At 49.1% G+C, this 22,833-nt stretch overlaps 1 protein-coding gene across 4 annotated transcripts; it reads right to left on the bottom strand.

The window, feature by feature from the left end:
* Positions 1-7: 7 nt before the first annotated feature.
* On the bottom strand, positions 8-22,792 carry Slc7a9 (solute carrier family 7 member 9). 4 transcript variants are annotated; one of them, XM_021642053.2, is made up of 15 exons: positions 22,675-22,792; positions 22,388-22,494; positions 21,918-22,029; positions 19,495-19,642; positions 18,962-19,204; positions 18,448-18,573; positions 17,490-17,589; positions 16,471-16,515; positions 15,784-15,907; positions 14,787-14,890; positions 7,126-7,222; positions 6,155-6,304; positions 3,751-3,925; positions 1,696-1,804; positions 8-1,297 (listed from the first exon to the last, which is right to left on the bottom strand). In XM_021642053.2, the coding sequence occupies exons 3-14, from the start codon at positions 22,002-22,004 to the stop codon at positions 1,740-1,742; spliced, it is 1,464 nt and encodes a 487-aa protein (XP_021497728.1). In that variant the 5' UTR covers positions 22,005-22,029; positions 22,388-22,494; positions 22,675-22,792; the 3' UTR covers positions 8-1,297; positions 1,696-1,739. The 4 variants fall into 4 exon arrangements, with proteins under 4 accessions (XP_021497728.1, XP_021497710.1, XP_021497718.1 ...); XM_021642035.2 differs by having other exon boundaries at positions 8-659; XM_021642043.2 differs by having other exon boundaries at positions 8-636.
* Positions 22,793-22,833: the final 41 nt, after the last annotated feature.

Raw genomic sequence — 22,833 nt, 5'->3', positions numbered from 1 at the left:
TGTTGAGTGACTGTTCCCAAGAGTTTATTTCTTTTTACATCAGAAAGTACTGATGTTCACAGTGGGCATGGTGGCCCAAATCTATAATTCCAGCATTTGAGAAGGGGAGACCAGGAAGTTTCAGGCCATCCTGGGCCACATAAGACCTAATGTCAAAAAAACAAGAAAAAAAAAAAAAAAAGAAAGAAACACATGTCCAGGTTTCAGTAGCCCTAGGAATGAACTGCTGCACACTTTCCACAAAGTCTCTGGGCTTTCTGTGCCAGCAGCAGGCCTGGGCCCACACTGGTTCTTGGTTTTCTCATCTGTAAAATAAGACCTGAGCACATGCAGCCCAAGAGAGTCCACGGGATTGTAGGGTGGGCAACTAGCTTTCACAGCAGCTGGGAAGAGGGTCAGACTTGTATCCAACAGTTGGAGGCTGCCGGACTGCACATCTGCCAGGAACACACATCCTTTGTGATGCTATGACTCTCAGGTTGATTGGCAGGTACTAGAGTGGCCATAAAGCAAAGTGACTCTTGAGGCAGCGGAAAGCACACTGTCTTGCTGGAACAATTCAGCTGTGGGCCGGGCTTTGTCGGTGTCCGTTCATACAGATGCAGGTCCACCAGCTGGCGGAGGGCTGCTGTGGCACTGGGCACAGTGCAAGAGGCAGGCTGTCTCAGAAGATACATGGAAACCGTGGGGACACAGCTCTCTTTAAATCATTTTTTTCAGATGGTCAAATTTTCCACTATGTAAACCTCTGAGCAACATTTTGTAGAACATAGGAGGCTGGCTATGCAAACAGTCGGCTGTTGATTTTCTGTATTAACCTGTTCTAATTGGGGTAAATTTCTGAAATGTGAGGTGAAATGGAAATACTTGAGTTTGTGCTCTATAATTGCTCCCATAGAATTGCATCTTTGTGGTGAATCATCAGTAAAACTGCAGTGTTCTTTTCTTTTTTTTTTAAAATGTACATTGGTGTTTTGCCTGCATGTGTGTCTGTATGAGGGTGTCAGATCCCCTGGAAGTGGAGTTATAGACAGTTGTGGTCTGCGATGTGGGTGCTGAGAATTGAACCTGGGTTCTCTGGAAGAACAGCCAGTGCTCTTAATGGTTGAGCCCAGCTCAGTTCCCCCAGACATTTGCAGGGGCCACAGACCAGCCGTGCCCAGGACAGGATAAAACATTGGGAGTGGCAGTGGGGGCGGAGGGGGGGGGACGACGACATATATTTAAAACCCCTGCCAGTGATCTGTGGATCTGAGCAGCACTTTGTGTGGACTTGATTGCCAGTTGCTCCTGTCATCTGCAGAAACAAACACAGCGCCCTGCCTGTGCTCAAGAGCTACCGCTCCAGCTTCGCCCTGTGCCTCATTAAATAGCATGTCTGCAGTGCAGCTTCCCCCACCCGTCCTGTCAGGCAACATCCCCCTTTCACTTTTGAGTTTCTGTGCTTTATTTTAAGGCATGGTTTCAGCGTGGCCTGCAGTGCACTCAATAGACCAGGCTGGTCTCAGTCACAGAAATTGGCCTGCCTCTGTGTCCTCAGTACACCTGATAAGTCTGAAAACATCTTCTCGCCTCTATGGAAGACCCCTATCGTACAGAATTAGGGATAGCTAAAAATAATACTAAACAAATACCTGAATACATGCTTTCATTAAGAAAAACACCAGGAAGAAATAACCACAGATAATTGCTTACAAAAATAAATTGATTGCAGCTTTGGGCAGTGAATGATGGGCTTTTCACTCCGGGTCCTTCTCTGGGGGGACGACTTCCATCAGCATCTGCAGGTGCTTGGTGACCGGACCTGGAACGAAGCCAGGGCATACGTTCAATTAGAACAGTGTGGCCACAGGGCTTCACTGTCGTGACGGTAGCGATGGGTCATCTAGACCCAGCAGTAAGCGACAGCTCACGTTCACATTGATCAGAACTGCCTAGTCGCTGCATTGGTTCTTCAGAGGTAAGTTACTTCCTACCCAAGAACTAAGAACTCTGTATTCTTTATTCTCTCCAATGGTTTGCACCCCTGAAAAACATGACTCAGTTACATGTATTTGCTGCTCAGCACTGATGCATCTTAAGAAACTAGGACAAAATTTTAAAATACAAAGTTGTTCATTTTTCTTTTATCACCGTGAACCAATTCAATGTTTTTTGTGGTTTGTTTGAGACAGGGTGTTGCTGTGTAGCCCACGCTGGCCTCAGGCATACTCATGATCCTGCTGCTTCAGCCTCCTGAAGGCTGTACTTACAGTTGTCTGTCATCAGGCCTTCTAGAGTGAGCAGCTTGGTTCTCTAGGCTGTCAGTTGTCCTAGCTGGATGAGCAACTGCAAGTTCACGCTACCTTTCCGCAGGCTGAAGAGGCTAGGAGCCAGTGATCAGGAAGGGGAAAGATCGTATTTTACTCTGGTCAACAGGAACTAAATTCTTCCTCCTGGTTCCTGTACCACTGTGAGGTAAGGGAGGTACCCGCTCTTACTGCTTGTTGACTAGGTGTGGGCAGGGAAGGTCTGGCTTCGCTCCAGCTGAGGGCGGCCTTCCCCATCTGTAGCCCCACTTTACCCCTGTCTAAGTTGCCCATGTGTCCATGCAGGTCTGCCTGGAAAGGCCAGAGTGGCTCACTTGAAAGGCAATATTTCTGTTTTGTCTCTGTGTAGCCTTCCTACCCAGCCTCAGTACTGGGATGGCAGGCTCACACTATGCCCGGCTTGAAGAGGCCTTTTTGTTTGGTTTGTTGGTTTGGTTTTCTAGAGAGGGTTTCTCTGTGTAGCCCTGGCTGTCCTGGACTAACTTTGTAGACCAGGCTGGCCTTGAACTCAGAGACCCACCTGTCTCTGCCTCCCAGCGTGCTGAGATAACAGGCGCTACCACATGCAGCCCAGAGAGACATAGCCACAGTGTGAACTGATTAAAAAATATCACACAACACCCTGTGCCTGACCCAGAAGTAAACTGCACAGCCCATCCCTGTCCACAAGGGACACCAAACAGGGAGGAGACATCTTAGCGTCCCATCACCACCTGCTAGTGTTCAGGAGCCCTGAAACTTTTGTAAGTAGAGTTTCTTGGGACCAAATTTGCTTTAGACTTTAAAAGTAAGGCATAGCCCAGTGCAGTGATGGGCATCTATAACACCAGCACCATCAAGGCTGAGACAGATCATGAGATGGGACGTCAGCCTAGGTTACTCAGTGAAACACAAAACCAGTCTCTTGTCACTATTGTTTGGCACCTTACTTTCCATTTAGAGGCAGGGCTAATGCAGGTAGCTTTTTAAAACACTCGTCCAAACAGCTGAGGATCAGGACAGCAGGACACAGATGTGGGCCTTGGTGTAGGGGGCTCAGGCCCTTGTCCCGTGCGTTTCTAGCTATCACTCTGGGATATCTTTGGGCTGTTAGTGAGCCTCTTAGATGCCTGCGCCAAGTCTGTCAAAACAGTGGTGAGGACTACACAGTGAGATCCTGCTTCAAAACAACAGTAAAAGGCTCTGTCCTGGGAAGACCTCAGCTGATGAGACTATATAGATGTTCTAAAACTACACCCTCAAGGGTGGTCTTAATGGTAAGATGCTATCAATGTGTACTTGGCAGTACGAAATAAACTGGGAACGGGACACCAAGGGTGGATCCAGAGGTGGTCACTGGGGAGGGTACAGTTCTGAAGAAGAAATGGTTGTGCTGGAAGTGAAAGGCCCTGTGCAGTCTGGAGTCGTGTACTTTCCTTACAGCCCTTCTGCTGATACTTACTGGAGATTCTCTGGGCCCATCGGAACTTGTAGTGGACAAAAAGGAAGTAGAATATAAGTCCACTCAGTATGAATAACACACAGTAGAGATACTCCCAGGCTGGCTTACTGATGATCGGGGCCAGGACCAAAAAGACAGATACGAGAATCACAACGATGGGGATGAAGATGGGCACCTGCAAGTGGAACAGCACATCAGCTTGGCACTGCTCATGTGACCCTTGAAACAACAATACCAGTGTGGAAAAGTCCAGTGCAACTCTGTCATTTCACCTCTTCCATCTTTGTCTTTGCTAGAATATAACAAAGGACGCAGCTGGGTCCTGTGGCATGCGCCTATAATCTGAGGTCTCTGTGAGTTTGAGGCCAGCCTGGTCTAGGACCAGTCCAGGACAGCCAAAGCTACACAGAAACCCTGTCTCAAAAAAAAAAAAGTGGATGCTTATTTGAACTATAAAAAGTGCATCTCTACCAAATTAAGGCTTCCTGCTTTCGAATTCCATATTGCTTCCCTTGTCCTGTCACAGAGACTGGGTGATTGATAGATACAGTGTCCAACTCGTTAGTCTCATTTCCTGCGAACAGATGTTTGGAGGTAAAAGGAGCACTTCAGTTGGAACACTGTTAGGATAATCACATCTGACGGTTCAGACCCAGAAGTGAGTGCCTAAGCTCTGAGTCCAGGCTGCTCTGAATCCCCCTTGCTCTAGTCTTCAGGCCTTTCAGTTTCCAGTCATGGATCTGGACCTGATGAAGACTGGGAGGTGCCTGTAAGTTGCCTGTTAGTGTGTTTGATTCTGTTTCTTCTGCAGCTTTGTGAACACAGCTGCACAGAGTAGGTCTCCTAGCTGTTATCTCAGAGTTGTGCATTCTGGCTTCTAGCAATGTGTTGCTTTTTTTTTTTAATCTTTGCCTTAAGCAATGCTTTTGAGTGCTTTAGGTGTTTGATAAGATTACAACACACTTGCCTGATATTTCTCCCTCTACCCTAAGACAAGGTCTCCTATAGATAGGTGTATCTCTTGTTGGATTGAGCGCCCAGCAGTCTTCCCCCTCTGCTCCCGTAATCACACGGCCTGCGTCCTTTCATGGGGCTGTTCTTCAAGGTCACTGGCTACAGAGGAGACTCTGGCTTGCATTGCCTTCTGGTCTGAGTAGTGAACAGCCCTGCTGCTGCTGTTGTCTTTCACCCCCTCCTGTAGAAGTGAATTGGGGATGGAGGCAGGGACAAGAAAGAAGTGGAGCCAAGACAGTTTTAAAGCTCCATAATTGCACCAAAAAATATTTGTGTTGCTTACAGTACCTCTGGCTTTGCCCTCAAAGGTCCCCTTTCACTGTTGGCTGAACAGTGAAGTCCTACCTCCAGCCATCCTTCCCACCCCGGGGACGTACAGCTTTTAGAATTGCCCACTTCTCTCTGCTCTCCAGGGACTCTTATGCCTGAATTAGAACCTTTTTTTTTTTTTCTCCTGTTGGCTTACTCATTTTCTTTTGAACAGTGCTTATTTTTGTCTGGTACTTTCTCCTCCTCTCCATTGCTGGTTCTGTGCTCTTGTGCCCTTCCTGTTTTTTCCTGATGTGTTTTGATACTCAGGTGTAACATGGCCTCCCTGGGGATTTCCTCCACAGCTGGGTCCTGATGCTCTTCTGTGTTTTCTGTCTCCAGCAGGTGTTGTCTTACTTGGTTCCAGAAATGCCTCTGTCCTGGAAAGGAGGCTTTGTGGGGACTTCCTTAGACCCTGAAGGGTGAAGGCCGCTACATTGCTCTCCCACTTCCATTAGTGGACTGGGGGGTTCTTCCTACTGGGGTCCCACCCAGTGTGCCCTCCTGGAGGATGTGGGCCTGGGTAACTGGTGTTTCCATCCCCAGGCAGGTTGTGGCAATTGCTCATTTGCTTATATGCTGGTGACACTAGCTGTGAGCTTTCCCCTTAGCTGTTCTATCACTGTCTTAATGAGGGGGTTTGTGAAGACTACTGCCACTGTGATTTGTTGCTGGAGATGTGGATGGATGTGACTAACAGCTCAGATGCACCAAGACCATCAGACAGCTCTATGCAGCAGAGTCTACAGCTAATTGAGCCCTCTTTATCCTGCTCCTGGCCATGGCAGCCCTCCTTTTGCCCACATTTTTCTTAGATCTGTGTGTATCCATAAATTAACATGGTTCAGCCTCCTTCATGTGCATGTAGGCATCAGCCATGGGGACATAGGGGGACTGGAGCATACTGTGCATGTACACAGGCTGGGACCAGGGCTAGTTCCAAAGTCCCCATCAGTGTGTTAAGCATGTCGAAAGGCCAGGGGATGGGTGGGATGCAGGTTGGTATACAGCTAGAGTGCTGCAGGGGCTTCCTGGGTCATGAGCCACACCAAAGCTGCTGTGACAGCCAGACCCAGCTTACCTTGATGGGCCTTTTCAGGTCTTTCCTTGTGAATCTCATCACGATGAGTCCTAGGACTGTCATCCCATAAAACAGCCACGCAGCAAAACTGAAGTAGTTGACTAAGGAGTTGATGTCACCGGGGATGATGTAAATGATGGCTATGGTGCTCTAGGCGAAAGAAGAGTGATGTTTTAGGTTGTCAGTGCACACAAACATTGTCCTTGTCCCCTCAGAAGGCTGAAAGAGCAGCCTGTCCTGCCCAGACAACGTCTGACTCCTACCAGGCAGGCTGAGCCTGGCTGACATGACATGTTCTCAAGGCTCCACAGAAAGAGCTTGGTCAATCTTTGAGCCTATGAAGTTGCGCCCCTGCGTTTGTGTGCTCACATACATGCACATGTGCACAGTCCGCCCAGACTGGCCTGAAACTCATGATCCAACTGCCTTGGCCTCCTGATGCCTCGGCTTCCTGAGTGCTAGGATCACAGGTATAGACCACCATGTCTGACTAGAAGTCATGATTCTAAACAAGAAGAGACAATGGACAATGTGTGTGTGTGTGTGTGTATGCACAGAGCAGCTTTGTAAGGATGACTTTAACGTTGGGACAGTTTTCACTGGGTAGGTGTCCAAGGAAGTCAAGGTCTCATCGTGACTGCATGTGTAGGCTTGTCCTGGACTTGGCTCTGTTTACTCATCTTCAGAGTAAGTGGGAAAATGGACATGAATGTAGTGTTCAGGCCCTGAGCCAGGCCTACGTATCCCCGGGGGTCCCTGGAGCTACAGGCCTTCAGATCATTTGCTTCCGAATAGATCAGTACATACATGTAAGAAGCAGAGCATATAAGCTGGGAGGATTCTGGGTTGTGTTGGGGAATAAGGGAGCCTGGCTCACACAGAAAGCCCTGGGCTCAATAGCACAGCTCTACTTCATATCAAAGAAAGACCCTCTGCTTTCTCAGTCGTCACCAGGTGAAACACATACTTACATAAAATATAAGGGCGGGAGCAGGCGTGAGGCGCCTAACACTGATGTACGAGAGCACTTTAAGCATGTGGCCTTCCCGGCCAGCCACATAGATGAGTCTGAAAGAACAATGGGGGGAGGCACTGAGGATGTATCTGAGGTGCACCGTTGAGGCCGCTGGCAAGGCCACTTCTGGTAGAGTGTCCTCAGGAAGGGGCTGGAGGACCATGTGATGGTCAACTGCACCTCTGAGGAACACATCCTGGTACCTGGAAGTCAGTAGGGCAGAGGCAGGGTGGACACAGTTTATGAGCAGATGCCTGCTCAGCTCCCTAGAGTTATGCCAGAATAAAGTGTGGAAACTAGACCAGGGTGTGGAGGCCAGGGCCAGGAAGCGAGGGGCCCCTACCCCTTAGAGTCCCCACGTTCCAAAGGCAACATTAGGGCAACTGAAAAAGATTCGAGTGACCCCTTCCCTTCCCCAGTTCTTCCTCATCTGGCAATCAGACAGTTTAAAATATGAAGCAGAGAAAAAGAAAAGATCTAAAGTATAAGAAAGTTGCCATACTTAAGAATTTAAGAGCACTGGCTGATCTCCCATAGGACAGGAGCTCAGTTTCCAGTACCCTTGGCTGGCGGCTCATTGCCTCTGACGCTAGTTCAAGGGGACCTGACACCTTTGGCACCCCCCCCTCCACACACACACACACAGAAGAAATGAACTGGGAGCTGTAGAGATGGCTCAATAGTTAAAGGGTGCATTCTGCTCCTGTAGAGGACCCAAATTGAATTGCCAGTACACGTGCTGTGTTGGTTACAGCTAACTGGCTCCAGCTTCCATGCGTATTCCACTCACATGTACATACTGACACATACATAGAGCAGAACATAAAAAGCTAAATATTTCTCATCAAATATTCTTTGATGTCAGTAAAGAGCACAGTTTCTAGTTACAGTGTAGTAAAGTTACATAGGCCAAAGATAACCATCCAAAGCACTTTGGCAGCCTCCTTGAAGTAGCTACTCTGTGGGCTCTTCTTTCCACCCTTCTCCACCCCTTTTCTTCTTCCCTTTCAACCCCCCAACACCAGATAAGAGAGAAAAAGGATAGAGAGGAAAGAGAAAAGATCCCCAAATAAAGTCAGGGGTTGGAATCAGGAGTGGGGATGGGGGAGGCAACCTTAACTACTACCTGCTGATTAGGGGCATTGGGTTTCTTTCGGGCAAGTTGAGTCTTTGCTGCCAAGATATCTAATTTCTTGTTTCTTCTTTGTGCATGACTACTTAACAAACCATAACCAATAGCAACCCCAAAACCCATCTGTCTGGGTGCTAGCAATTATAACCTCTGAAAAGTTCCTAGAATTCTGTCACACAATCACAGAAGCTATCTGCAGCTGGCAAAACCATGCTTCTGCTAGAGCACGAGGCAAATCACAGCTGCTGCAAAGTAGCCCCATATCCCCACACCTGGGATTAAAATAAAAACATTCCCATAATATTTCTGTTTTTAAAGAAACCAAAATTCTCACTACAGTCATAATTTAAGAAGAGGTACTGACTACATAAAGGCATATGCTTCAATAAGTTTTTGATAAGGGAAATTTCTACAGCATAATTTTCAGAATTTTATAAGAAACTAAGAAAATCAGCCAAATATTATCAATATGCTGGTCCTTTATTGTTGTAGGAATAAAATCAGGACTTTGCATATGCTGAGCACAGGCTCAGGCACTGAGCCACACCTTACCCAATTCTGCTGCTTTAAGTTCATAAACACAGGTTTTACTTTTCTCTTCCAAATACACAATTGGGGTTCTATAACCTAAATAAACTTGTAGAGTTTAACAAGATAATCAACTTATGTGAGCAATTCTATTAGGAATTTGCCCAAGATGAAAACAAATATGTTCCACATAAAAATACACACATGAAAAATACATAGATGAGTGTTCATAACCATATTATGCTTAACAGACAAAAATAGAAATAACACAAAAAAGTTTAACTGGTGATAAACACTACTTATCATACAATGGAGTACTGTTCAGCAGGAGAAAGAAAAGCACTGAGACACTGCAATTTGGATGAACTCAAGAACACGGTTATCTTGAAAGAGTCAGTTACAAAAGTAATTTAGATGAAAGAGCTGGAACGAGCAGTTGCGGAGGCAGGAAGCACGTCTGCCCAAAGTGAGAGATGGAAGGACACTCTTGGAGTGCTGGGTATGTTTTAGAACTGGGTTATGGATGATGTCTGTGTGGCTGTACTTCCCACAAGTAGTGACAGTGCAAGAGCAAAAGCTTAGGGAACGTGTAACAATACAGATGTCAGAATTTTATCTGTAAACGAGGGCTGGTGGCGCACGCCTTGAATCTCAGCGCTTGGGAGGCGGAGGCAGAGGCAGAGGCAGGCAGATCTCTGTGAGTCTGAGGCCAGCCTGGTCTACATCGTGAGTTGTAGGCTAGCGAGGCCTTCAAAGTAGACTCAGAATATTTTTACCTATATACGCTGCCAAGAAACGATTGGAAAATCGTTTAAAAAACTATTGACATTTAAAAACTAAATGTCATAATAGTGTAAAATGCTTTTTTAATAGCAATGCTTTGTAATAAACATGACAAAAGATGTTTGAGAACTGTCCACTGAGAACTAAGCCCAGTCTGGTATATATAGTGAGTTCCAGGACAGCCAGGGCAATGTAGGAAAACTCTTTCGATAGGTAGGTGGACAGACAGACAGACAGACAGATAGAATTAGACTAGATTTTAAAGAAAAGCAGAACTCACCCAACTGTTGCCTCTGAGAAATCTATCTCACCATAAAACACACATGATACTTTAGGGTGAAAGGCTGGAAAAGATATTTTCAAGCAAAAGGTATGGGAAATAAGCAGGTATTGCTGTTCAAATGTGTAAATTGACTTCAAAGTAAAATTAGAAGAGACAAAATCACAATACTGATTAAGGGAGCCCATAAAGTGACAGCAAAGAGAAACCACAGCATACACACAAACCCATAGAGGTTAAGCAACACTGTGAATGAGAGTAGAGGAAAAAAATGGAAATGTAAAAATCTCTAACCTCAATACCCTACTTTCACTCATTTACAAGTTATCCTAGCAAACATACAGAAAAAATATCTCAATTAAATGACATATAGAACAAATGGACATACTGTCTATAGAACACTCCATTAAATCTAGCAGAACACAGTCTTCCCAATGAGCCATGGAACTTATCGAAAATAGACTTCATATTAGGACATAAAACAAGTCCTAACAAATAGGAAAATTGAAGTCATTCCTTGTATGCTGTCTGATCACAACAGCAAGAGAAACCTATAGAACACACACACACATAGAGATGAAACAGCACACTACTGAATGGTGAATGGGCTGATTGAAGAAATAAAAAATGAAAAAAAAATTCCTAACATGAAATGAAAGGAAAACATACTATATTCTAGGGGATACGTCGAAGATGCTCTGTAAGAGAAGTAGATGGCTCTAAATGCCTACATTAAGAAATCGGAGGGAGGTGGGTGGGGGGCACATGCCTTTAATTTCAACACTTAGGAGGCAGAGGCAGGGGGGTCTGTGAGTTCCAGGCCAGCCTGGACAAAACGAGAGCTACCCAGAGAAACCCTGTATAAAAAAAAAGAAAAAAAAAAAAAGAGAGAGAGAGAGAGAGGCTGGTGAGGCGGCTTAGGGATTAAGAGCACTTACTGCTCTACAGAGGATCTGGGTTCAGTTCCCAGCACCCCACATGGTGGCTCACTAGCACCCACAGCTCCATCCCCAGTGATCCAACACATCTTACGACCTCCAAGAGATCCTGCATGTATGTGATGTACATACATTCAGGCATGCGTGCACATGCATGCGCGCACACACACGCACGGGGGAGAGAAAGTTCTGTTTAGAAATGCTAAAAATATTCACTAGAGAAAATGCAATAGTGTTAGGAAAACTGGAGATCCATATGTAGATGAATAAAACTAGATATTTAGCTCAGTCTACACAAACATCGACTCCATAGCTAGGGAGGCGACGCAGAGGATAAAGTGACTGCTGTCAAGTGTGAGAACCTGAGTTTGGTCACACAAGAAACAGCTGCTACAGGGGTAACTGACCACTCTAATTGGACGAGAGACAAAGTCCACAGATAGGAATATATTCCTGACACACTGGGCCGCTCTGAGCCTTAAACAGAGACACTTCTCTTTGCAGTGAGTGGAGGTGAATGCAGAGATATGTGGCTGCTCAAGGCACTGAGAATAATACAGGCTCAGCCAGCTCTAAACAGGATAGTTATACCCCTCCCCCAGAATAATACAGGCTCAGCCAGCTCTAAACAGGATAGTTATACCCCCCCCCGAAGAGTCAGGAGACTCTAGGAAGAAGGGAGTGGAAAGAATAGAAAATCTGAAGACGGGGAGAAGGGCTGTGTATCTTCCAGGTGTGATACAAGAGTTCAAACACGGTCTGTGCAGTTGCAGCTTCCTGTTGTGGGCCTGCGTGAGACTCCCTGTCAGCAGTTTATCTCAGGCTGGGAAGGGGCCTTAGGACCTCTTCTTCCTCAGCTATTGGCTACTGATCGATTCTGTGGGAGAGGAAGACATCATTTTCAGTTACATTCTTATTCCACCAGGCTCCAATGGCTGGTTGGTTCCAAACACAACCGCAAGGGAGGTGGCCCTGAGGGTGTGAGCGTGGGGGAGCTGGCCCTGGGGTCATGAGACTGGGAGAACTGGCCATGTCCCTCAGCAGCTGCAGCACTCAGGAGAGCAGGCCCTGGACATTGCGTAGGCGGCAGGGTAAAGCTCATCGTGGTTGATGGGGTTTCGGGTGAGCCACTGACAAAGGTGTGAAAGTGAGAGAGCCAGGAGGCTGACGAGTTCAGATACCTCTCAGGCCCAGATCCAGGGCTTTGAATGATGGGCCACCCCAACATCTACCCCATTGCTGAACTGCTGGCGTGTAGGAAGGGTCCAGTCCTACAGATCCAAAACTACAGGATCTCTGTGACACAGGCCAACAACAGGATATCAATGAGATTCCAGAGAGATAGTGCAGCAGAAGCCAGTGGCCTCCTACCAGACCAACAAGTCAGTGAAATGAGCCTTTGCAAGCAAGGAAATGTGGGCAAAAGTATACTCTGTGACACACTGCAGCTCCCACAGTAAGTTTTTTTTTTTCCCTCTATGAGGTGGGTAGGGGTTGCAAGGGTGGAAAGTGGGGTGCATAATGTGAAATTCATAGAGAACATAGAAAAAGTCTTTTTCAAAAAAGTTGAGGGGAGAAAAGCCAGGCCTGGAGGCACATGCCAGAGGGAGAGCTGGCTCAAGCATTAGTGGCTCAAAGACCTTACTGTAAGACATGAACCTGAAAACCTAAGAGGGGGAAGTAAGGAAAACACTCTAAGAAACAGACACCGGGGAGGACTCCCTCCAAAGGACTCTAGTCACTCAAGAAATAAAACTAAAACTGACAAATGGAAAATAATGAAAGCCAAAGCCTCTGTACAGCAAAGGAAAATAGTTAACTGGACGAAGAGGCAGCCCACAAAATGGGATAAATCTTGAAGCCAGCCGCAGAGGCACACGCCTGTAATCCCAGCACTCAGGGAGGCAGAGACAGGAAGATCTCTGGGAGTTTGAGGACAGCCTGGTCTACAAAGTGAGTTCAGGACAAGTCCAGGACAGCCATGGCTACACAGAGAAACCTTGTCTTGAAAAACAAACAAACAAAACAACAACAACAAAATCTTGGCCAGCCACATACCTGACAGTGGATAATATCTAGAATACAAAAAAAAAAAAAAAATCACTTAAAAATGAAGTTGGAAACATTTTTTTATGGGATAATGAGGGGCTGGAGATATGGCTCAGCAGTTAAGAGCACTGGCTGCTCTTCCAAAGGTCCTGAGTTCAATTCCCAGCAACCACATGATGGCTCACAACATCTATAGTGAGATCTGGTGCCCTCTTCTGGTAGAATGCTGTATAAATAACAAATAAATAAATCATATATATATATATATATATATATATATATATATATATATAAAGAGGGATCATGGGAGCTGGGCATGGTGGGGGCACATCTTTAATCCCAGGGAGGCAAAGGCAGGTAGATCTCTGTGAGTTCGAGGCCAGCCTAGAATGACCTCCTCCTGCTGCCAAGCCTAGCAATGGAATCTGATTCCTGGGGCTCACAAAAGGAGAGAACTGACCCCTGAAAGTTGTACCGACCTCTCCGTGTGTGCCATAGCACTCGCATGCCCACACAGATACGCACGCGCACATATACAGACAAATGTAATAAAATCAATTTTAAGTTCTCATAGAAAACAAAAAATGCTTAACTGAAAACTACTCTGAGATTCCATTTACTCCAATCAAGATGACCACTGTCAGGAAAACAAATACCAACAAATGCTGGCAAAGGTGTGGGGGAAAAGGAACCCTTATTCACTGTCGTGGGCCTGTAAACTGGTAGTCACTGGAAATCAGACAACGAAAACAAGATCTTCCATCCAGCTCAGCGCTCACACTCGTGGGTGCATCCCGAAGCATCTAAGGATCATGCTGCAGAGATAAGTTCACATAGACGCCTGCTGCTGCTTTACTGGTGAGTACCGCAAAACTGCGAAGACTTGATGTGGAATGTTCTCACCAGAAGGAAGCAGTGAGCGTGGAAGGTGATGGATAGATTAATTTGCTCATTTCTATAGTACATACAGGTATCAAAACATCATCCCATTGTAGCTCAGAAACACGTGCTTTTGTTTGCTAATTAGAAAAGATAATTTACACATAAAGACCCCTAGCCTAGCCAAAAGTGGTTTTCTTTCACCTCTGTCTCTCTCCCTTCTTTCCCTGCCTTGCTAGGGATGGACCACAGGACCTGGAGCACAGGGTGCAAGCAGTCTACCCTGATCTGTGCCCCGAATTCAAAACGCTCTGTGAAAAGGTTTGGGGACAGAATCTATACACACTTCCCTGAAGCCTTGAAAGAATTGCTTTGCGGTGTGTATTCATTTCAACGTGTGACGTTTGGAGCATCACTGGAAAGTCTGTTCATTCAGAGCATGAACCTGAGCAGAGATGTTCCGGAATGTTTCCCCCACAGCAGCGTGCAGAGACACCCACGCGTGGATACCAGGGGTTTTGTTAAAGCATGTGCCTTGCAAAGGGAAACAGCACAGCTGTTAACTGTCCGTACCTACTCGGGTGCCCAGCCCAGCACTGTGCGGGGCCCCACGGAGTAGAGCTGTGATAGGGACTGGCACCGGCTACAAGCCTACAGCATTGGCATCTGCCCGTTTTCAGAAAGGTCTGTCCTGGCCAAGTTTGGGTATCTATTAGCAGGACAGAATGTTCAGGAAGGATCATCAGGGGAGAAAATGAAACCTAGGAAGTGCCACATGGAAGCCAAGCATTGTTCTCTTACAACAGTCCCTAGGTTAGAGCCCAGGACCTCTGAACTGCACAAGCCACGGCCAACTCCATCCAGCATGGCTGCCCACCCCGTCCTGGATGCTTTACTTTGAGGTTCAACCCACGTAGGCGGTTCAGCCCCCACGTGGGGTTTAACCTGCCCGAGCCCTGAGGATGTAAGGGGGTCCACTTTGCTGCCCCATGCCCACCCTGCGACTGTGAGAAGGTGGGGTCCCCTACCTGCCCGCTGTGAAGCAAGTCCCATTAGCAGCACCGATAGTTGAAAATGCCACAAAAAGTGGGACCACCCACGATGCTGGGTAGAGAACGCGGTCTCCGAAGGTCTGGAGGAAAGCAGAGAGCAACCCTGAGGGGTTTCACTGGGCACCCACATCCCCATGTCACTTCACTGTGCACAGCCTTTGGGGCCCTCTACTGGAGAAAAGGGGTCCTGTCATCAACAGAGACTGGGCTGGCAGCCCAGTCTCTGTTGATGACAGGACCCTTGCCCTGGCACTCTCAGTCATCTTACTGCCCTGCCCCTCACTTCCTGGTCCTACTTCACTCACCTCAGCTCCTGGAGGAACCTCACTTATCTTCTTTCTTGGCCCCACCTCACCTTAATTACATCAATTGCTGGCCCCACCTTTTTACTTCTTTCTTCCTTGATCCCCTTACTAGGCATGACCTTGCTTTAACCACCCTTCTCAGGGTTCATGGACTTTTCTACCATCCTAACTACCCTGGCACCCTTACTCAGCAGCGGTCCCACAACCCATTGCTAAAATCACCTCCTCCCCCTCCTCTCCTTTCCCTCCTCCCCTCTTTCTCCTCCTCCTCCCCTCCTTCTCTCCTCCTCTCCTTCTCATCCCCTTCCTCCTTCCCCTCCTCTTCTTCCCCTCTCCCTCTTCCTCGTCCTTTCCTTCCTTCTCTCCTCCTCCCCCTTCTCCATCTCTTCCCCTTCCCCTCTTCCTCCTCCTCCTCCTCTCCTTTCTCATCTCCCTCACCTTCCTCCTCCTCTTCACTCATTTGTACTCTCCTTCCTAGCCCTGGGGACTCCAGCCCAGGGTCCTTCAGCCGTTGCTACATGTGCTGGGAGGGAGGCTGAGGACCCGGGAACCATGGCCAGCTCTGTGTTGGCAGTATAACCCACTACCTTTGGCCCCCAGCCTAGATGTGTACCCTATCTGTCTGTCTTCTCTCCTTCCTTCCCAAGGTCACTGCCACAGCCACTTACCACAGCCACAGCCTGAGACTGCAGAAGCTCTGTTGGGGTCATCACCGTGAAGTAGGCAATATTCATGAGGATGTAGCACACTGTCACCAGAGGGATCCCGATGACAATGGCCATGGGCAGGTTTCTGAGAGGGACAAAGACACAGGAACCCAGGGTCACACCGGAGCACCCTGGGAAACTGGTAGGACTGACTTCTCATCTAGTCCGTTCCTCCCTGCTTCCACTCTGGAGCACAGTGGGGTCCCAGGTATCCTTCTTGGGGGCAGCAAGCAGGGATCTGTGATGAAGTGGCCCCAACAGAGACATTTTTCAAAGGCTCCTTCAGGGCAGGAGGACATAGTGGCTTAATGTGAAGTAAAGCAGAGATAAAGAAAGTCACTGTTTTCCTTCCTACTCCCAGCCATGCCACTGGCCAACAAAGACAAGCGCACTAATGGGGACATTACTGAGCACATGGGGTACTGCTGTTTACCCAGCGCCAGGGGCACGGCCCATGGATAGAACACTTGCTGGCATGCTCAAGGCCCTGGGTTCCACGCCCACAGGGGTAGAGAGTGGGAGTCTAGTGGGCAGAAGAGGGTCATGAAATAACAGAACAGTAGGAGGAGGCAGCAGCTGCACTTTCTGCCTCACAGAGGAAAAATGTGCTGTCAGAGCACCACCTCCAGCTCTGTGCAATGCTCCTACCTGTAAGGGTTTCTGAGCTCTTCAGTGATATAGTTGAGTTGGTTCCTAGACAAAGAAAAGGAACAAGGGTGTCACTTGCTACAGGACTTTCTTGGCTAAGTTTGTGGAGCAATGATAAATGATGGCTTATTTTAAGATTTCTACTGTAGGAGCTAAAGGCATGGCTCAGCATCAGAGTGTCTGCCTAGAATCCTGCAGGGAGGGGCTGGGGGCATGGTTCAGTGATAGAGCACCTGCCTAGAATCCCCCAGTGAGGAGCTGGGGGTGTGGCTTAGCAATAGAATGCTTTCCTAGAATATGCAAAGTTCTGGATTCCATCCCCTAACATTAAAAATAGAACAAAATAAAATAATACAAGGAATGGTAATTGCTGAAGAAAAAAAAAAAAGCCATAAAGAGCTTTTCCACAACAATGCAGAGTAACATCTGCCCCATAGATCCTAGTGGTGACAGGCCTCACAACTGCCAAGAGCTAGGTATCTGTCACAGGGTGAAGTCTTTGTTCTCTGTGAAAATCACGTGAATTTTCAAAACTATTCAGGGTGCTTTGAAAAACTGGAAAGAGGTTGAAACCTATACCAGTGGGGAGTGTGGGGCAGGGGATGGGGGCAGCATCACCGTGGCCATGCTTCTGCTTTGAGGGACACACACACAGTCCATCTCATGTCTTCAGGAATGCCGTGGTAGGGCTGTTGAACACCCTTGGTCTTATCAGGTATTTGGGCAGCCCGTGCTGCCTCTATTCGGCTCAGACAGGATTCTCCTGGTAAAGATTCTAAACAGGGCTTTGCTAGCCACCCCCTCATGAGGCACTGTCAGGAGCTGGTTCCAGTTCCAGGCTAGGAAAGGAGCAAGGGTCTTGACCCCACGCTCTCTCCACGAGGTCAGAGTGATACGGGAAGGTCACATAAAAGAACTGTGAAGGCAGAGCTAAGAGGATGTCACTGAACCCAAGAAAGGAGACATCATTGATCCTAAAAGACATCGTAGGAGACTTGGGGTGTTTTAGGAGACCTTACCACCCATCGTAGGCCCACAGTCCATTGTAAAATGCCAGGCTGATGGCGCCCACAGAGGTCTGCACACCCTCGAAAGAATTCTGAAAGTTCTTTGTGTTTCCTGAAATTAAGCCAACGAAGAATGAATGCGTTGCAGGATATCTGACCCCATTGTGAACCCTGGAATTGTGAACCATAAAAACCTGTTTCTTGTTTGGTGTGGCTCAGCTCTAGCACACACCCTAGGTCAAGAGGCAGAGTAAGAAGCCAGCTGACAGGAATTAAGTAGAAAGGAGGGACTTTGAAAGAACAAAGCCTTTTGGCTTCTTGGGCTTTGAGCTTTGAGTTTTTGGTTTTTGGCTTTTTCCTTCCGGATGTGAGCTGAGAAGGAAAGTCAGCTGGGCACTTTCTCTGCCTCTCTTAGCAAGCAGATTTTCATCTGGCTCCTACGTCTTTAACTGGTAAAATCAAACGATTTGGGATTTTTCCATTCTTTAAAACAATGTGAATGTCAGCTGACCAAATGCTGACTTCCTTCCCCTCTCTACCAGAAAGAAGGGTATGACTTATGACCCCTGTTCATTAAAGGAACCCCAACTACGCATGGAAGCACATTCTGTCGTCCCAGGACTCAGGATACTGAGGCAGGAGCATCTCAAGTTAGAGACAAGCCTGGCCTATATGGTGAGTTCCTATATCAGTCATAAATAAATACATAAATATCAACAAGCAGGCACGGTGGCGCACGTCCTTAGTCCCAGCATTCTGGGAGGCAGAGGCAGGCGGATCTCTGTGAGTTGGAGGCCAGCCTGGCCTACAAAGTGAGTCCAGGACAGCCAGGGCTACACAGAGAAACCCTGTGTAGAAACCAACAAGCACGCATAAATACAAAAAGCACACATGCTCATGGGCGAGATTGCTCAGAAGACAAAGAGTCACAGCCAGGTGGGGCCCGCTGCCCCAGCCCACCACAGCTCACCTTGGGCCAGGAAGACCAGTCCGCTGACAATGATGATGGCCACGATCACCAGCTTGGCTGCCGTGAAGATGTTCTGGATGTAGCTGCCAAGCCGCACGCTCAGCGCATTGACTGTAGTGATGAGCACTGGGAAGGCCCAAGTAGGGTAACCTTCTGCATGCATGGCTTTTCCCAAGGTCCTGAAGATTCCCTCTTTTCTATTCCTCCACCCTGACCCCCCATGCCCTCGACGAAGGGAGCGGAACTAAAAAAGCTAGCATCAGCACCTTTAGGACACACCCGTGTTGGCCCCTGAAATCAAGCCCAGTCTCACACCATGAAGGAGAAGCAGCCTGGTCCTGGACAGGAAGAGCCCAGGGGAGCCCCCTCCCTGCAGCCCCCACAGGCCCCACGGGGTTGCCCAATGCCTGCTGGGATAGTCACCAGCCTTCGCAGGGCTGCCGTGCCTCTCCCTGAACAGAGAGGCGACGCTGGTCTCCCAGAACCACCCCACCCTCCCCAGCCTGGTACTCACAGATGGCGGCGGCAGCCAGGAGTTTGACGACCACCTGGGGAGGCTTACAGCCCGAGTAAAAGGCTGCGCACACATACTCGGAAAAGCTGAGGCAGATGATGGCGAAGGACGAGGGCTTCATGACGATCAGGCTGGTCCAGGAGAAGAGGTAGGCAGGGATGGGGCCAAAGGCCTCCATCAGGTAGGGGTACTCGCCCCCTGATTTGGTGATCATTGTGCCAAGCTCTGCGAAGCACAGGGCGCCTGGAACACAGAAGAAGGAGCCCACGCCTCGTGAGGCGTTATCCCACTCCACGCAGCCTTCCTCCTCTGGGTGCTCACATTCTGGCTGCTGGGCCTTTTACTGCAGCCAGATTCACCATATTCGCCACACACCCCCTGGAAGGGACCCAACCAGGCAGGGTGCTGCAAGCCTATAACCCTGGCACTTGGGAGGATTGGCAATTTGCGAGCAGCCTGGGCTCTCCTCCGTGCTTGTGTGTCTCCACCGTCGATGGGGAGAGGGGGGCGGTCATCGGGGGTTGTCTCTTTACCAAGTGTAGCCAGGATCCCACAGGCTGCCCATATGATCAGACAGGGCCCCACGGATTCTGTGTTGGCCAGCACAGACTTGGGGGAGATGAAGATGCCGGAGCCGATGATGGTGCCCACAATGATACAGATGCCGCTGATGAGGCCCACCTGCGTGTGCAAGGATAGAGCTCATTCTGCCAGCAGGGAGCTCACGGCCACAGGTGACTGCCGACACACATAGCCGGTGTGGCCAGAACAACCCCCTCCACACACACAGCCCGGTGTGGCCAGAACACCCCCACACACACACACACACAGCCCAGTGTGGCCAGAACACCCCCACACACACACACACAAACACAGCCCAGTGTGGCCAGAACACCCCCACACACACACACACAAACACAGCCCAGTGTGGCCAGAACACCCCCCCACACACACACACACACAGCCCGGTGTGGCCAGAACACCCCCCCCCACACACACAAACACAGCCCAGTGTGGCCAGAACACCCCCCCAAAAAACACACACACACACACAGCCAGGTGTGGCCAGAACAACCCAGAGGGCCTCGGGTCCCAGGCATGCCACCCTGTGCTGCTGCAGTGGGAGCAGCAGGCCACTTTCCTCAGAACCCCCCAGTGCTATCCCCTACCACGCCCATTTCAATGAGGGGGAAAGTGAGTCGGACAGCAGGTGGTTCCCGCCTTCCATTTAAACACTGATTCTGTCAACAGGCTTCCAGAAACAAGGGCCTGTGGGAAATGCCTCTTTGTTGGTCAGAGCAGAAAAGAGTTCTTCAATGGGCCTGATGAGGGACACCAGCAATCCCAGCACTGGGGAAGCAGACCTTAAGGCTAGCCTAGGCTACATAGTGAAACTCTCTTAAGAAAGAGAAGGGGGAGGGAGTGAGGGAGGGAATGAAGAAAGAAAAAGAAGAAAGGAAAGAAACAAAGAAGGAAAAAAGGAAAAATCTGCACATTTTAATTTGTCTAAATGTAATACCAACTAATGAGTCAAACTAAGTAAAATGAAAAGTAAAAACAAAGCTGCCGCAGGTCTCTGCCTAATACCACTGGCCCTTGGAGGCTGCCCCAGGCCCCTGTGACCGTAACTAGAGAAGACGGAGGCAGCAAGATCAGCTTTAGGCTGAGCGAGGCTGCCTGGGCTTCCTTTCCATCCTCGACCTTCCCACGGTGTGGGCGTGGCTCGGTGGCACCTCGGGGACCTCCAGAACCTTCCTCCCGCAGAGGGACTGGTCATTTCCAAAATGGACACCAGCATCAGATGCCATTCAGCGTCCGGCTGCCTAAGCGTAGACACCCAGCTTGCTGGGCTAGGTGGCAGCAGGTCACAGGGTCCCAAGGACACTGCTGGAGTCAGGACGCACCCTGGCAGGAAGGACAGCATCTGTTCAGAGCCTGACTGCCGGAGGTGAAGACTCCATGCTGACCCACAAAGATTCATGCCCCATCCAGCTCCTCCACCCACCAGGCCATGGGACCCCGTAGTCTCCTCCCACCAAGGCCTCAACCCCTCCCCCCCCAGCGTGGCCCTTGAAGCCATCTGAAGCTCAGAGCCTATCTTGAGCTGCTCTGAAGGCCTGGTTCCTCATGTATGAGCCTAAGAGCCCTCCCGGCCCTTGTCTGGCTCCCGCATTGTGGGGCGTCCACTTCCAACCGACCCCCACTCCACCGCACAGCACCTCAGCTGTGTGCATCCGACTGTGTCCCACCTGTCAGCCCCTCCCTGCTCACTTGGGTTCCCTCACCCACCGCAGCACAGTCGCTGGAGGCTCCCCCCATGCCCAGCACCACAGCTGGGACAGAAGAGGGCCAGCTGCCGCGAAGAGGCTGGAGTCCTGGGGGAGCCAGCCATCACAGGGCCCCCTGACCCTTTATGAAACACCATTGGTGTATGCTCCCCGCAAGGACAGATGTCCTGCTGACACCTAGAAACGCATGCGTGGACTTCACGTTCCTAACTGTGAACTTCAGAAGAGTTGACGAAATTCACTGGTGAGTGTGCAAGGGGCAAGTCCAGAGGATCGCTCCTTTTCTAAGGTGCTTTGCAGAAATCAGCAAGGGTGCTGGAGGGCAGTTAAGAGAGAGTGCTGCTCCTGCAGAGGGCCCACATTCTAGTCCCGACACCCACGTGGTGGCTCACAGCTGCCCGGAGCCACAGCTTCAGGGAGATTTGACACACAGACTCCAAACAACAAAAACAAACAAAAAGCCAGAAAACAACAAGAACAACAAAAACAGCCAGGCACGGTACTGCACGCCTGTTATCCCGGAAGACTCTAGTTCTAGGCCAGCCAGCGCTACACGGTGGGACCTTAGTTCCGTAAACAAACAAGCAAGTCCTGTCCTTCTAGGAACCAGAGGAGCCAGCTCCGCCCAACTTGGGCTGGCCACCAACCCCACCCCTGCCCCATCTCACCTCCTTCTGGAGGTTTGTGGTCCTGGCTGCATTACTCTGGATGGACTTCTCGTCCTCTCTGCGCTTCCTCAGGCTTGGCTCCTCCATTGTTCCCCACTGCTCGTTCCAGGGCCTGGAAGGAGAGCCTGGACTTAATCTTGGGTCAGCGGATACAAGCAACATGCAAAGGCGACTTCATTCTGAGGTCTGTCTTGCGCTTGGGCATCTAGGTGATTGCGAGGTTGCCCCAAAGCAAGGAGCTGCTCCCGCTGAGCAAAGCACAGCCCTCAGTCTCCCAGTGGATACGCTGTTCCTCCAGGAAGAAAGCCAGACATGGGCGCTGTCTGGGCCCCAGAGCTTCCCGTACCGCCTCCCTTCTGTCCCTAGGACAGTTAAAATACACTCTTCTTCTTCTTCTTCTGTGACCCCGTGTCACTGTTTTTCAAAACTAAAAACAGATTGTTACCCATTGCATAAATAATAGCACATACCTGAACTCCCAGCACTGGGGAAGTTAAGGAAGGAAAATAGTAAGTTCAGGGCCAGCCTGGGCTATCCAGCAAGTCAAGCCAATGTGGGATACATAGAAAGACTCTGTCTTTATAAAAGAAGAGAGAGAGAGAGAAAAATTAAACCAAAATTGAAACCTACTGAAATGTACGAAAGCAGGGATGGTTTGTTGGAATAAAACAGCTCAGGGTACATCAAGGCAATGGGCACAACTTCTGTCCAAAGCCCTTCTCTATCTAGACCCCAGGAAGGAAGAAGTGGGCCTTACCTTGGACGATGCTCACCCAGCTGACGACTGCCCAGCCTGCAACTGAAATGCCAAGCTCCAGGAAGGGCCATGTCTTGTGCCCAGGCCTTGAGGAAGCCAGAAGGTACAGAGGTCAACAGAGGTAATGATTAAACACCCATCTCCCCCTTTTTTCCCTTC

The sequence above is a fragment of the Meriones unguiculatus genome, chromosome 14, assembly GCF_030254825.1.
Source record: "Meriones unguiculatus strain TT.TT164.6M chromosome 14, Bangor_MerUng_6.1, whole genome shotgun sequence".
In the NCBI taxonomy this organism is placed as follows: domain Eukaryota; kingdom Metazoa; phylum Chordata; class Mammalia; order Rodentia; family Muridae; genus Meriones; species Meriones unguiculatus.
The sequence above is the reverse complement of the archived record's forward strand: the minus strand, read 5'-3'. Positions and strand labels throughout refer to the sequence as shown.